The 14,750-nt window shown below is 43.9% G+C and overlaps 1 protein-coding gene across 1 annotated transcript in view; it reads left to right on the top strand.

Annotated features, from left to right (window-relative positions):
• The first annotated feature begins 13,640 nt into the window (after positions 1-13,640).
• Positions 13,641-14,750, top strand: part of NRG3 (neuregulin 3) — a 417,954-nt gene continuing 416,844 nt past the window's right edge. Inside the window, exon 1 of the mRNA XM_074830488.1 lies at positions 13,641-14,334. Within this exon, the coding sequence (XP_074686589.1) occupies positions 13,641-14,334 (694 nt within the window). The remainder of the gene's footprint in view (positions 14,335-14,750) is intronic.

Below are 14,750 nucleotides of genomic sequence, written 5' to 3'. Positions count from 1 at the left end.
ATCTAACTCTAAATTACTGCATTGCTATAGGTGACATTTTGGAACAATTTCAAAAATACCTTATTCAGAATTTTTCTGTTTAGAATTAGCTCAAAAGGGTGGGTATTTTTTGTTTGTGTCAGTTTATAAAAATAAAGAAGACCCAATAGCAAAGGCAATAACCTGCTGCACAGCTCAGTTTGAAAGGTGACTGCCAAACCAAAAATCTCACTGTAATAAGAAAGATGACAGAACAAAAGAAATACATTTCATTAAATGGTGATTTTCCTTATCTTACTGGCTTTGATGAAGAAAATAATTTCTCATTAAAAATCTTTTTGGTTCAGTAAGTAAAGGCATGGAATGTTGTGGAGAAGGAACCCCCCACGCCACCACTCAGAGAAGTACTCTGGTTAGGCTGGGAACACTTCTGCTGGCTTTTTGGGGGATACAGCACATATCCTGAACAAGGTAGGGGGAAGTAGGTTTCCCCACTGTTTATACAACTTATTCTTCATATATCTGAAATAGATGATAATGATAGCTGCTGAACAGCAAGCAGCACCTTGCCTCTTGGAGGACACTGCTGCACCACCACGGTCTTGTGGCAAGGAACATGGCATTTGTGTTGCTTCCTTTTCACAAGAGAGAGTACTGTCAAAATATAATAACAATGACATCATATGATGTACAGTACAAGTCTGTCTTACTATCACTGTTTTGGTTTTAGCGCATTTTGCTTCAGGACTTCCTGAGCTAGTAGCACTCAGTGAAAATTTGCTGTCTCCTCCTACAGACAAGTAATCTCAACAGTTTCACTTTTAAACTTGAGTCAGTTCTCAGTTGCTCTGTGAAGAATGTAAGTAAAATCATGTTCCTGTTGAAATACAGAGAAGCTCTGCTATTGACCACAGCTGGGACTGGATTTCACCCTATGATGCTGTCAAGTTTTTGACATTTATATGCTATCCTCACTTCTTGAATCATGATTGCAACTAAAATGTAGCAATGTTTAAAAAGAAGGAATGTGTTTTTCCATTTGCATAACTTTAATGATTGAACTGATTGAGCTTAACATTTCCTTCAAAGTTCCCACTTTGGCTGGCATTGCTAGCATTGAAACTGCAAATATATATCTCAAAAGGAACATATTTTTAGAAAGTTTTATGCGATAGGAAATGGGGTCTTAAGATGAAAAGTGCTTTTCATCTTGGCAGTAATTTTTATCTCGCTTGTGTATGTAAGCAATGTGCTGTGGAGGAAGTCAGACTGTGTGTATGTTATTAGCTATATGTACACATTTTCCTGCTTGATTTTTTTTTCTAACTCAATCGAAAGAAGTTTTTAGGATGAACAAATAGGAGATGAAGCAAGGACCAGAGTCAAGACACCCTTCTGTACATTACCTCCTAAGAATTAATGGTGAGACTGTTACTGGGGAAGTAATTAAAATTATATCACTGCTTTATCAAAAGGATGCTTAATCATTAAAAGCTTCCTCATTTAGAATAGAAAGGCAGCTCAGTATTTAAGGACCGTTTGCACAAAACCAGTGAATGAAGATAGTGACTCTGAAGGATAGATTTACAACAACTAGGATACCCCAATGTTTGTGAGATGCAATAGGTTTTCTGAGACCAAAGGTTATAGATTTTCTGTTCTTTGTATACTTTTGAATTTATATACAGCATATGGGGGGGCGGGGGGGGGGGGGGGGGGAGCAGTTTTCATTTCAAAAGCTGCTTGAGCTGGTTGTCTCAAGCTGCTAGAGGAGTTTCTTGTAGGTGCCAGTACAGGTTGGCCTGTTGCACAGCAGGGCTGAGAAATGGAGGCTGAATTTGAGGACTTCGTTTAAAACAGCTGAATCTAGGGCATATCCTCAAGAGCACAGAAGTAATGAAATCTATAAGCTGATCTTTCCCTGCCTTCAGAGGGAGGGCAGCAACATCTACAGTAGAGGTTCTTCTTCATTCACAGCATGAACAGTTATATAAGGTAAATTTATACCATGTATTGTGCTTGCCAGCTCTTGATGCCGAAAACTAAATCAGGGTTTATCACCTAAAGCATGCCTCTGCCTCCTGGTCACACATCTGGTTTTGGCCCAAACTATATACAAGAATGCAGTATGTAGGGTAAAATAGCTCAGGGATAACAATACATCTTGACTTCTAAAATTATAGAAATAAAGTTGACCTTTACTTTCAGGCACCTAAATTTGTGAATGTAAGGTTTATACAGAATTCATGCAATTGACTGGTGATTTTAATGGAAGTAGAAGATCTGCAGCACTTTTGACACTGGTGCTTTATATAAGATGTTCAAATAAACATTGAAAATGAGGATTTAAAGCACTCAGGTTTGAACAATGTTTTGCTGTATTGTGAATGTAATTTTGTACTACATTCTACTGTAGAAATACAGCAAGTGAAGAAATAGCAGTAGAAGCTTATGCAGAGACCTTGGGGACACTCATGATTCCCTGACCACAGGTCTGGATGATCAGGGAGCTAGAGCAACAAATTTTGAAATCTTTGTTTCTGGTCTCTGAGTTCTGAGTACAGATTTACCATTCTGCTGAGCCTGATTCCCTGATTATAGACAGATTCACTGGAGAGGTTTCCCCTTAAAATAGGTTCGGTTTCCCAAAACAGATGAAGGGAAATGTGGATGGCTGTAGAACAAATGAATAGCCGAGCAGTGTATGAAGTCTAGGCACTTAGCCTTTGCTGACAGCTGTTTTAAATAAAAATCTTCATTTTGCACAGAAAAGAGATACAGAAATTCTGATCCTGCTTTGTGATTGGGAGCTTACATGATTTTGTTCTTGAAAGACCCATTTTATAGCTGTTTGTTTAGGAATTCCTCCATGCATCCCAGCTGATGGCGAGAGACTCACTTCAATGTCTGACTGCCAGAATAGCCTGGTACATCATGGATGTGTAATTTGACCTTAAAATATGATTCAATAAAGCGGTTCTGTATTGTGTTGCTTCTAAAACCAGGAATATATGTACATGTGTATTTGTACGCAAAACTGAGCTGTGTGACTTTGTTTAACAGCTGATTGGTGGCTGCTTTGGTATCAAATGGGACAAAGTCATAGAGGTTTGTTCCACAGCTATGGTATGTACTCTTCTGTTTACTCCACAGCTTTAACATCTTCTTCCTCAAATACATATCTACATTTACAGACACATACATATATGTCTACATTTATATAGATGGATACATATATAAAAGCTTTGCCACTCTCCCTTTAGATCTGTTAGTAGCATTAAAAATGTAATTTTGTAGGGAAAGAAAGGGTTTAAAGTAAAGCAAGCCTTGTATGACTGAAAGCTTGTTTTCTTTAGCCAACTAGCTCAGCTGATCTGGTAAAAAAAACCCCAAAAACAAACCCAAAAGAAAACAAACTCTTTCAATAAACCTTACATCTCTTTGTTTATCATGCTTACTATTATTAAAACATCAGAGTATGCAAGGTATATTATTATTGGTATAATATTGTTTATTAAATATTCAGACCCTGATTATTGAACTGTAGAGAATTACTACCATGATGAGGGCTGTGCATAGATGTATTCATAGTATACACAAAGAAATACAGTATTACAATTCAGAATTACTAACTGGGACTTTAGATCAACTAATTCATCTCTAGTTTTCCACTGGACAAATAAATGTCAGCAGCTACAGTGTTAGTAAGTGGAAACATAGACTTGTACATTGGTACTTAATTAGACTAAGGTTGAACCCTAGCTTTTTTTTGAAAAGTCTACTATTTTTAAAGCTCTGAGGTTGAAAGTTAGACTAACTGTTGGTATTTCTATTGCTTTCAAAATGCTAAAATTTTCAGAGTACATTCTTTTTTTTTTTTTTTCTCTCTTTTATCACAGCTTTTTAATACAATAAATTTTGTATATAAAAAGGCAGGTATTTATCAATTAACATTTCATCTCTTGTTCTCTTTGAAATATTTATTCAGCAGCTCTCTTGCTCTAGGCATTGTTTTACTTCTTATTGTCCCTCCATAGTGTCTTTCCACGTGCAGTTAAATTGAAATCATAGAATCACAGAATCGTAGAATCATAGAATACTTTGGGTTGGAGGGGACCTCTAAAGGTCATCTAGTCCAACCCCCCTGCAATAAGCAGGGACATCTTCAACTAGATCAGGTTGGTCAGAGCCCCATCCAGCCTGACCACGAATGTTTTCAGGGATGGGGCATCTACCACCTCTCTGGGCAACTTGTTCCAGTGTTTCACCACCCTCATAGTAAAAAATGTCTTTCTTATATCTAGTCTAAATCTACCCTCTTTTAGTTTAAAACCATTACCCCTTATCCTAGCACAACATGCCCTGCTAAAAAGTTTGTCCTCATCTTTCTTATGGGCCCCGTTTAAGTACTGAAAGGCTGCAATAAGTTCTCCCCACAGCCTTCTCTTCTCCAGGCTGAACAACCCCAACTCTCTCAGCCTTTCTTCACAGGAGAGGTGTTCCATCTCTCTGATCATTTTTGTGGCCCTGCTCTGGACCTGCTCCAACAGGTCCATGTCTCTTCTGTGCTGAGGGCCCCAGAGCTGGACACAGGACTCCAGGTGGGGTCTCACAAGAGTGGAGTAGAGGGGGAGAATCCCCTCCCTCGACCTGCTGGCCACACTTCTCTTGATGCCGCCCAGGACACAGTTGGCTTTCTGGGCTGCAAGCACACATTGCTTTTCATCCACCAGTACCCCCAAGTCCTTCTTGGCAGCACTGCTCTCAACCACTCGCCCAGCCTGTATTTGTGCTTGGGATTACCTCAACCTATGTGCAGGACCTTGCACTTGGCCTTGTTGAACTTCATGAGGTTTGCACAGGCCAACTTCTCAAGCTTGTCCAGGTCCCTCTGGACGGCACATCCCTTCCCTTCAGCATGTCCACACAGGTTGGTGTCATCTGCAAACTGAGGGTGCACTGTCCATGTCATTGATGAAGATATTAAACAGTACTGGTCCCAGTACAGACCCCTGAGGGACACCACTTTTCACTGATCTCCATCTGGACATTGAGCCACTACCCTCTGAATGCAACCATCCAACCAATTCCTCATTCACCAAACAGTCTACCCATCAAATCCATCTCTCTCCAATTTAGAGAGAAGGATGGTGTGGGGGACTGTGTCAAAGGCCTTACAGAACTCCAGATAGATAACACCCGTAGCTCTTCCATTGTCCACTGATGTGGTGACTCCATCCTAGAAGGCCACTAGGTTAGTCAGGCATGCTGGCTGACTAACCCTTGGTGAAGCCATGCTGGCTGTATTGAATTACCTCCCTGTCCTCCATGTGCCTTAGCATAGCTTCCAGGAGGCCATGATCTTCCCAGGCACAGAGGTGAGGCTGACAGAACGGTAGTTCCCAGGGTCCTCCTTTCTATCCTTTTTAAAAATGGCTGCAATGTTTCCCTTTTTCCAGTCACCAGGAACTTCACCTGACTGTCATGACTTCAGCCAATTCCCTCAGGACTCTGGGATGCATCTCGTCAGGTCCCATAGACTTATGTATGTATATATAAGTTATACATAAATACATACATAAATACACAACAGTGATGAAAAGACAATTCTCATCTCATTTATTTTTCATGACTAAGCTGTTTTAGGCCAGATACAGAATAGTTTCTCATAGTTACACAGGGGTGCTAAGAAACAGTTTAACTCCTGTGTTGGAGAAAGAAAAAAAAAAAAAGGTTTTTCTACATAGCTGAAATCCACCAAGAGGTGAAGTGCTTGGAAAATTTGAATGATTTCATGGACGTCGCAAAGCTTTAAAGATGAAAGATCCAGCTTTTCTTCCTGATTAAGCTATGAGAATTATGAGATCCTGTGGGCTTTTTCTTCTTCAAAGGGTCATTCAAATATAACTCTAAGGACAGATCCCACGAAACTATTTCCATGAAGTTTGATAGAATTAATTCCTTTTGTATTACATGGAAGGATAAGGAGACTGCTCCCCTTGGCTTGCTCTACCTGTTGCTGTTCTGGACATTCAGGGCAGCTTTTAAAGAGGTACCTGCTAAGCTGCTGAAGCTCCTAAGTAGTGGGAGTCTGATGTCCAAAAACACATTAATAGCATTCATTACTTTTGATATAATTCTTCCAGGCAATTGCCTTACATTTGATATCAATTAGGTCATTTCAGGAATAAATGCTGCTTAACTGATGTATTAGGGTATGGAAATCTGGCCTCCATGGAACAGATTCTGTCCTGGAACATTTGGAAGCAGCTGCTGTCGTCTATGGGAGAGCCAGACCGGTACATCAGGGAAAGTATGGGTCAGCGTTGTTCAGCATTGCTACCTTTGAACAATTCAAGGTTAAAAACATGAATTTCCAAACTTGTTACATACAGGTTTGAATGTCAATGGCTGATTCTGACATTTTGAATACAAGAAGTACTGTTTCAGGTTGAACTCACGCAAGCTGAATATGACCAATTCCCCCTGACAACAGCCCAAACAAACCACTGATAATAGAGCTGTGAAAAGCACCATTACAGAACTTTACTAAAGTGAAATGAAAGAACTCACAACAACAAAGTAGTAAGGAAACATCGTTCTAAATATAAGGAAATTGTGATAAAAGAACTTAACCAAGACTTAAAAGCAAATCCATAGCTGGACTGGCTTACTCAGTCTGGGCACTTAGTCTGTACCACAATAAAACATTCTGGTAAAAATAAATTTCTGGATGAATGCTAATACTATGAAGAAAATTCCAAGTTCATTTCCTCAGGATTTACACAAAATTAATTGCTCATAGCAGTTTCTCTTGTCACTGCTTTTCTATGTGTTAAAATTGGCAGCAATATTTGGATTGATCAGTCATTTGTTTGGTCATTCTTGGCAGAGAAGCCAGTCCTTTTGGATGTAATTTAATTGCTGGGGCTGATGAGGAAGTTTTAATCTATCTCTGCTCCTATATACTTTGGACCTCGCGAGAGCATTAAATTTATTTGAAGTTATACTTTATCCATCGCTATGTTATTCCTCCCTATGATATAGATTTCCAGTGCTTCTGTAGCCCTGCTTTGTCTTTAATCACTGGAATCACTTTACAAAATAATTGAAATAATTTATTTAAATATAAAATATTTTTAACATAATAGCTATGATGAATATACTATTTATCCAAAGACTGTGACAGAAGGTGATTTTATTTACCATCAAAACTAATCAAGACTTAAAAAAAAATCAGTATTAGAAAGCAATTGTAGTTTTAGAGAAGGCAATGATTTAAGGCTTAGTTCGAAGTCATCTGGAGGTGCACTATTTGCCCTGTGGTGTTACCCTTGCAGATTTACCATTTTAAAGATCATTCATCTCTGAAACTGAAGTAGGTGAAACTAATTTAGCATCTGGATGCCTCATGCTCTTCTTAAATTTGACAGTCTCTGTTACTTTGGGTTAATTTCCGAGGAAAACTCAGAAAGAATATGCTGGACGCTTCAGACCTGTTAGTGGAGGAGTTTCCAGGGTTGTGCCTCTGCAACAGAGCTACTGCTGGAGGCTGCTGGCACACATCCTTGCCCATCCCTGGGGCTGTAGGGGAGAGGAGGACCCAGACAAGCACTCACCTTTCTCTCAGGTACATTTTAAGAGTTTGTAACTTACTCTCTTTGCCCCTTTGGTAGCGTATGGAAATCACTGCAAAAACAATAGTTTCTTTGTCACCTTCCTACAAAGACTAAAGCTTCTACAATGGACAGCAGAACTAAAGGTATTTAAATCTTTATCCATTATTCCATGCAACAGACTGCTAAAAGCGGGAACATTTCCAAAATGTCCCATGTCATGTGACAATATCCACAGCCAGACCATTCACCAAGCAACACCCAGTAGCAGTGTTCTCTGCACTAGGCAGCAAACAATTTTGGAAAGGAAAAGGAAAGATGCCCAAGTCTGAAATACAGTATATATTCCCTTTCTGCCTGATGAATTGGTATTGAGTGTACTAATTGGGATGGAAAAGTGTAGATTTTCAGGAAAAAAAAAAGGAAGTGAGTCATAATAGTAAATAATTTTAATTTTCTTTTCTGTTGATGACTGATTGCTTCATAGGCTTTCTCACTTGGTGTTGTCATAATTTTCTCCTAAATCTTGGTTTAGGGCTTAGTCCAAGATAGAGTGCAATATACTGAAAGATTTCTGCTAACTTCATCATGCTTTGGAGAAAGCCCTTTTGATGGCATTTTCCATCTTTGCTTTCAAATATTTCTTCCCCTGGCATCCTAAATTCTGTTATGTTGCAGTGACTTCAGTATATCGCAAGGGCATTGTTAAGACTAGTCACTATATTTCTCAGTCTGAAATCATTAAGTGTGTTCTTAAGGGACATACAATAACACTAAAATCAGAATTTAAAAATTACTTTGATTTTACTCTTGACAAACAGAATTTCTCCTATTGAGTATTTGGCTTGATAAAAAGTGAGTCAGGACTTCAGGATTTCAGTTATTTAGTAATAAATTCCTCCAAGGAAAGTATTCCCTTTACTAATATTTCCTGATTGAAACATGTTTTGTAGGATTTGGGATGTGGGATTTTTTGTTAATGTCATCACGTATTTCAATTAATCATTATGAACCATGCCAAAATAAACATTTGAATTGTATATATTCATTGGCATACACTCAAGTGTAATTCTAAATATTTAGTGGCAGCCCTGGCATCTGCAAATAGGCTACACATGATTTGAAAAACTGACAACATGCTGACTGTTGAGGAGGAATCAGCATACCTGCACTGTTTGAAAGGATAGCTATTTTATCCAATTAATCCATTAGCTATGGGATTGTTATTCAGAGTTTATATTGCAGTGAGAGAGAGCAGACTCTTCTCCTTATCCCAAAATTAACTGTCACTCATCTCACACCTGTCCGAGACTGACATAATGCTGACTGGCAGCTTACTAACGTCCCAAATGGCTGCCGTGCTTTTGAACTCTGTGGTGGATTTCTCACTTGCTGCGTCTTGTGCCATTCCTCCCAGGTATCAGGAGTATTCATAACATCCTGTGTAAAAATACAAGGAGGAATACTTTGGGCTCTACGTTATGCACAGGTATGTAGCCCAAGTCTTTTGACAACAATAAAACTTAGTCAGTTTGTCTTGCCTAATGGCTATTTTAGCAATCAGAGTGGGAAAGAGTACTTGTTCTCAGCACTGGTTAATGGGATCAGTGGAATGCTTTTTATATGTTTCACGTGGAAGAAAGAATAGAGTTACACACCGACCTCAGACAAAAAGCAAGGGTTTCCTTGACAGTGAACCAACCATTAGGGACACATGTATGTTGTAGCCGAGCTGGGGTTGAAAGCTAAGAGGAAGAATGAAGTAAAGAATATTCAAATGCCTAGTTTGGGAAAATACCGCAGCAGCATAACACCTATTGATATAATCAGCCCCAGTTCTAGCATCCTTTATTTGTGAAATCCTGTTCTGTTTGCCACATCCAATTGCCAAACTGCCAGAACACAGCAAGTGAGATGGGTGCTGGAGGAACTCATAACTTTGAGAGACTGTTTATGCTATCAGCAGCTGATAGCACCATAAAGTGAAGTAACTGTAGAGGTTTTGTTGCTCACAGCTTCAGGTATTATTTACATGAATTAACAATGAATGTCTTCAGAGATTTTGTAAAGTTGGAGTGGAAAGAAAGGCTTCTAACTGCGTGTATATGTGGGATTGGAATATCGGCATCTCACATGCATATTGTTTTGGTGCCAAAAGGGACGTGGCTCCAAAAGGGTCTTAAGTTCCAATTTTGAATTTCTGTTTCTTTTGTTGGCTATTCTGAGAATAGTTATCCTGAGATTCCTAGGACTGATTCCATTATAACGGTTAAAGAAAATCTAACTCCTTTAACTCATCTATTACATTTCACTATCTGAAGACTATGTGGCTGTACGTGGTTCTGCTGTATGGAGGCACGTGTGAAGCCAGTCAGGAACAGCACCCTTGTAAGAGAACCATTAGCTGTGGCATACCTACTGCACAGCCAAAACGTAACCCCCCTGTGACAAACAAAGTAATATATGCATAAACAGTGTATCTGTTATGTGTGTGTCACACCAGTCCTTAAGAAAATACTTCTGACTCCACCGTAGATAAATAATTTTATTCCATCCCAGTCACAGATGTTCTTGAGGAGATACTAAGGATTTCTTTGCATATTATGAAGAAAAATCAAGAAAAATAAATTCTATGTTGTTTTCGGATCATGATAAACATATTTCCAGAAAAAGTAGAAGAGTTGGCCTATGATACAGAATGAGTAGGAAGAAATGCAAGTGAAATTTACCAAATACCTACGTAAATTAGAATTAATGCACTGCACAGATTCGGTTTAACAAGAGTGGGCTGATTTGAAAAACTGATTATGATTTGAATATTAATTTTTGAGGACAGAGAAATCATCTAGAAGCATTCAGAGACTGTATTTTTGTACACATCATAACATTTTGATTCATGACTAAATTATTACAGGAGGAGGTTTCCATACATTGCCTGCACTCAGGTGTCTGTCTAGGCGTATGGCATTTTTTATTTTTTTTAACTGAAGGATAACCTATTTGAAATACATTTGCATTTACTGTGGGTTTAAGGGAAAGCTGCTTTGAGCTTCCTGTATCAAGATCCATGCCATTTCATATTTTTAGACCAAAGAACTTTCTTCAAAGGGGATAATAGTAAGATCCTCATAAACTTATCAGGGTAATACCTGTTTTCAAGTAATTCACTTAAGTAAGGCATATTGAAAGCATTCCACAATCAATTTCAAGAATAGTTTGTCAACCCTCAATGATAAGAATGGGAAATTGTAAGAAAAGAAGCCTGAAAATCTTTACTCATAATACGGGAAGTCTTTCAATATTAAACAATGAAATGACTACACTAGAGTCATCTTAATGGTATCACATCCTGATGTCCATTAGAACCATTACAAAATTTAGGAGCTGACAGCTTGAAAATCTGACTGGGGGGAAGAAATGCAGCTGAGACAGATGAAACACTGAAAGACTTCAGGACATACTTGTGAGAAAAATAAAAGCTCTCTGTCTTGTGAGGGTTGTAAAACATTTTTGTTGTGTTCTGTTCTTCCAAGAAGCATGTACAAATTGTTTGAGAATGAATACAAAGAATGATTTGTATCGAGCTTAGTGGACAGCAATATGGTTGTGGAAGAGGTAAGAGCTAAAAGACATTTGTACAGACACTGCAGAGCCCAGAGCAGGACAAAGGTATTCACAGTTTGCAAGGAAGGTGAGGACAGCGCAGGACAGGCGCTCACCGCTGAAAGCACCTGGTTCTGGTGCACCTGTACAGGGCAATGCTCGTGTGGCTGTTTCTAAATGCTTTCTCCTAATCTTTCTGCCTACTCATTGTTTTCCAATGCCAAGGTGCTTTTTGATGAGAAAGAGTTTAACAGTACACTTACCTGATAAGCCACTTCCACAGGTTTTCCTGATAGCTGTTAGCATAGACCTTAAAGAAGCTGCCAAACCCCAGTTGGATTTCTTGAAGTGACAACAATCTAGGCATCTATTTGTAATAGGCATGATTTATAATATCTATATAATATATATTGATATTATATTATAAATTAACATTCATTCTGAAGAAAAATTCAAGCAGATGTGTTTCAGTTGCAGTATTTTATTTTCTATATTTGTCTGTGTATATACAGAACAAATGTGTTTCACAGTTTGTTTCCAACGTCTCTGCTCAATTATTTTGTATAAATATTAATATGCTTTTAAATACACGACTAAGGAAATTATATTTATGTGTCAATACCAGGAAATGACACCGATGAGGTAACATATGAAAACATCTGTACATCTATCATTTTAGAGACCGTTTTCTGGAAGTTTGAAAGTGATGATAAAACCACTTTTTGGTAGACTGCTGTTAACCCTTCAGTGACCACCCTAGCAGTTGAAATGTGTGACCAGTAAGTGAATGGAAAGCACACACCGTGTTGACCACAGTGAACTTGGAGTGCACCTCGGGAGCAGCTCAAAAAGGTAGTTTCAATAGTAAAACTTGTCTGGCAGCGTCCTGAGAGCTGCAGCCTCCATACGTGCCTGCGCCATCGGTCGCCCCCGGCTGCTGAAAAAGACTGTCCTTGTGTTGCAGGTGTCTGGTGGGTTTTGTTTTCCTTTAGGGAATCCCTTTTAGAAACAACAACAAAACGCTGCTTATTGTTAGTTATCAGACAGCATCAGCGTCGGAAAACATCTGGTCCTGAGCCCTGGTCTTTCGCCCGCAGCCCTCTCCCAAGGCGTCTCCACCTCCCTCACGCACACGCGCACCCCTCGCCGCTCCCTCCACTCGGGGCTTCTGTCACGGAGAGCCGCAGACGTTGCATTGCTACCACAGGATGGGTTCAGGCGCTCCCCCCCGCCCCTTCTTTTCTCTTTTTCTTTTCTTTCCTTTCCTTGGCTCCGCTTGCTGTAGCATACACCCTCCCGAGGGGTTTGCCTGGATCATTTATTTATCCTGTGCGCATTAAGAAACCACCATTAGGCTTTGGTGGGAGGCGCCTTAGTTTCTGCGCGCTAGCCTGCCTCCCTTGCGCTGCGATAGGAATACACAATTGAACACAAGCTGCAAGCTTGGCAGGAGCTGCCTTCTGCGTGCCTATTTATTTGCCGGATCCGTATTTTTTTGCCGACTGGGTCATTGCCGCCCCCCCCTCCAGGGTTTCAGTCTTTGGTTGTGGTGGTTTTGGTTTTGGTTTTGGTTTTGTTTTGGTTTTTTTTTTTTTTTTTTTTGTGTGCGTGTGTGGATTTTTTTTTTTTTTTTTCCGGGAATCCTCGCCGGAGTTTCGATGCCGGGTCGGACTTAGCGCGGGCGCGGAGGAGCTGCGCGGAGCCGTGCCTCCTGCCCCCGGGCCCCGCCCGCGGATCGGCCTCCCTGGCCCGGCGCCGGCCGCGGGTTGGCCGCGGGGCCGCGGAGTGGCGGGTGCGCTGCGCCGCCGCCGCCTCCCCGCGGAGCAGCCGAGGATGCTGCTGCGCCGCGGCCGGGCATAGGCAGGAGCCGAGCGGGCGGGGGAGGGAGCGGAGGGACGGAAGGAAGGAAGGAAAGACGGAACGAAAAGCTCCCCCAGCCCCGAGGGGAGAGGAACAGGAGGAGAGGCGAGAAGGAGCGTGAATGTGAAGGAATGTGCCAGCCCGCCGCCGGAGCCGCCCGCTTGGGATAAAAAAAAAAAATAAATCGAGGAGGCTGATTCTTGCGACTTACTACACGGAGAAAAAAAAAAAAAAAAAGCAAAAAGCAAAGCAAAACCTGAGAGCGGAGGAAGAAGAAGGAGAGCGAAGAGGCTGAAGCGGGCAGCGCAAGAGGCGGACGCCCAGCGGATGGCGCGGCCGTCCCCCTGACTCCGCGGCCGCGGGAGGCTGCGCGGGGCGGCGCGGCGCGGGCCGTGCCATGCCGGCGGCGTGACTGAGCGGGGCGCTCCCGCCGCCCGCCCCGCTGCGCCGCGCTCCCCTCCGCCCCGCTCCGCTCGGCTCGGCTCCGCGCCGCTCGCCTCCGCCCCCCTCCGCCGCATGCCGCCGGCAGCCGCGGCGCGCTGATGCCCCGGGGCCGCGGCGGCCCTGCGGACGGCCCCTAGGATGAGCGAGGGGGCTGCCGGCGCCGCGGCGCCCGGGGCGGCGGAGGCGGCCGCGGCGGGGGGCCCGGGCGGGGATGGGGCCGGGGCGCCGCCGCGGGAGCTGCGCTGCAGCGACTGCATCGTCTGGAACCGGCAGCAGACGTGGCTGTGCGTGGTGCCCCTCTTCATCGGCTTCATCGGCCTGGGGCTCAGCCTCATGCTCCTCAAGTGGATCGTGGTGGGCTCCGTCAAGGAGTACGTCCCCACCGAGCTGATGGACGCCAAGGGCGTGGGGCAGGACCCCTTCTTCCTCTCCAAGCCCACCGCCCCCCCCCGCGGCGCGGAGACCACCGCCGCCGCCACGCCGCGGCCGCCCAGTCGCGTCAGCCCCCGCCTCACCACGATGAGCCGGGCTCCCCCGCGGCCCCCCGGCACCCGCGGCCCGGCGCGGAGCGGCCCGCGGCCCACCGCGGCGCGGCACCCCGCCGCGCCCCACACGGCGCCGCCCGCCAGCGGCCCCCCCGGCACCGCCGGCCGCGGCGCCCGCCCGCCGCCCGCCGCCCCCAGCACCCCGCCGCTGCCCGCCTGGCCCACTGCGGCACACGCTACCTCCTCCTACAAGATCTACGTCCACGACTCGGCGCCGTCCTGGACCTTGTCTCCCTTCCAGGAGTCCACCACCACCACGCCGGAGGCCAGCACGACCCCCAAAACCCGTAAGTAGAGCAGCCGCCCCGCGCCCTCGGGGCGCCCGCGCCGCGCCGGCCGCTTCCTCGCCTCTGCCGCTCGGAGCGCGGGGTCCGCCGAGCGCCGGCGGGGCCGGGCCGATGCCTCGGTCGGAGGCTGCCGCCGCCGCCTCTCGGGGACGCGCGGGGCTCCCGTGCGGCCGCTGCCCTGCGGGGGGCCGGAGAGCTCCCAAGTTTGCGCTTCTTTCCTCCCTCCCCCGCTTGCGCCCCCCCCAAGTTCCCCGCTTGTGTGATGGATGGTGAGGCAGGAGCAGCCATTTGAAGGGACTAGAGTTCGCTGTGGTTTTTAGGACAGATGCAGACCCCCCCGCTTTCCCCTTCCCGGCTGGGCTGCGGAAAGCGGTCGGGAGGTGCTGGGAGGTGCCTGAGCGGGAGGGACAGTTGAT

Source organism: Strix aluco, chromosome 7 (genome assembly GCF_031877795.1).
Source record: "Strix aluco isolate bStrAlu1 chromosome 7, bStrAlu1.hap1, whole genome shotgun sequence".
In the NCBI taxonomy this organism is placed as follows: Eukaryota; Metazoa; Chordata; class Aves; order Strigiformes; family Strigidae; genus Strix; species Strix aluco.
The sequence above is the reverse complement of the archived record's forward strand: the minus strand, read 5'-3'. Positions and strand labels throughout refer to the sequence as shown.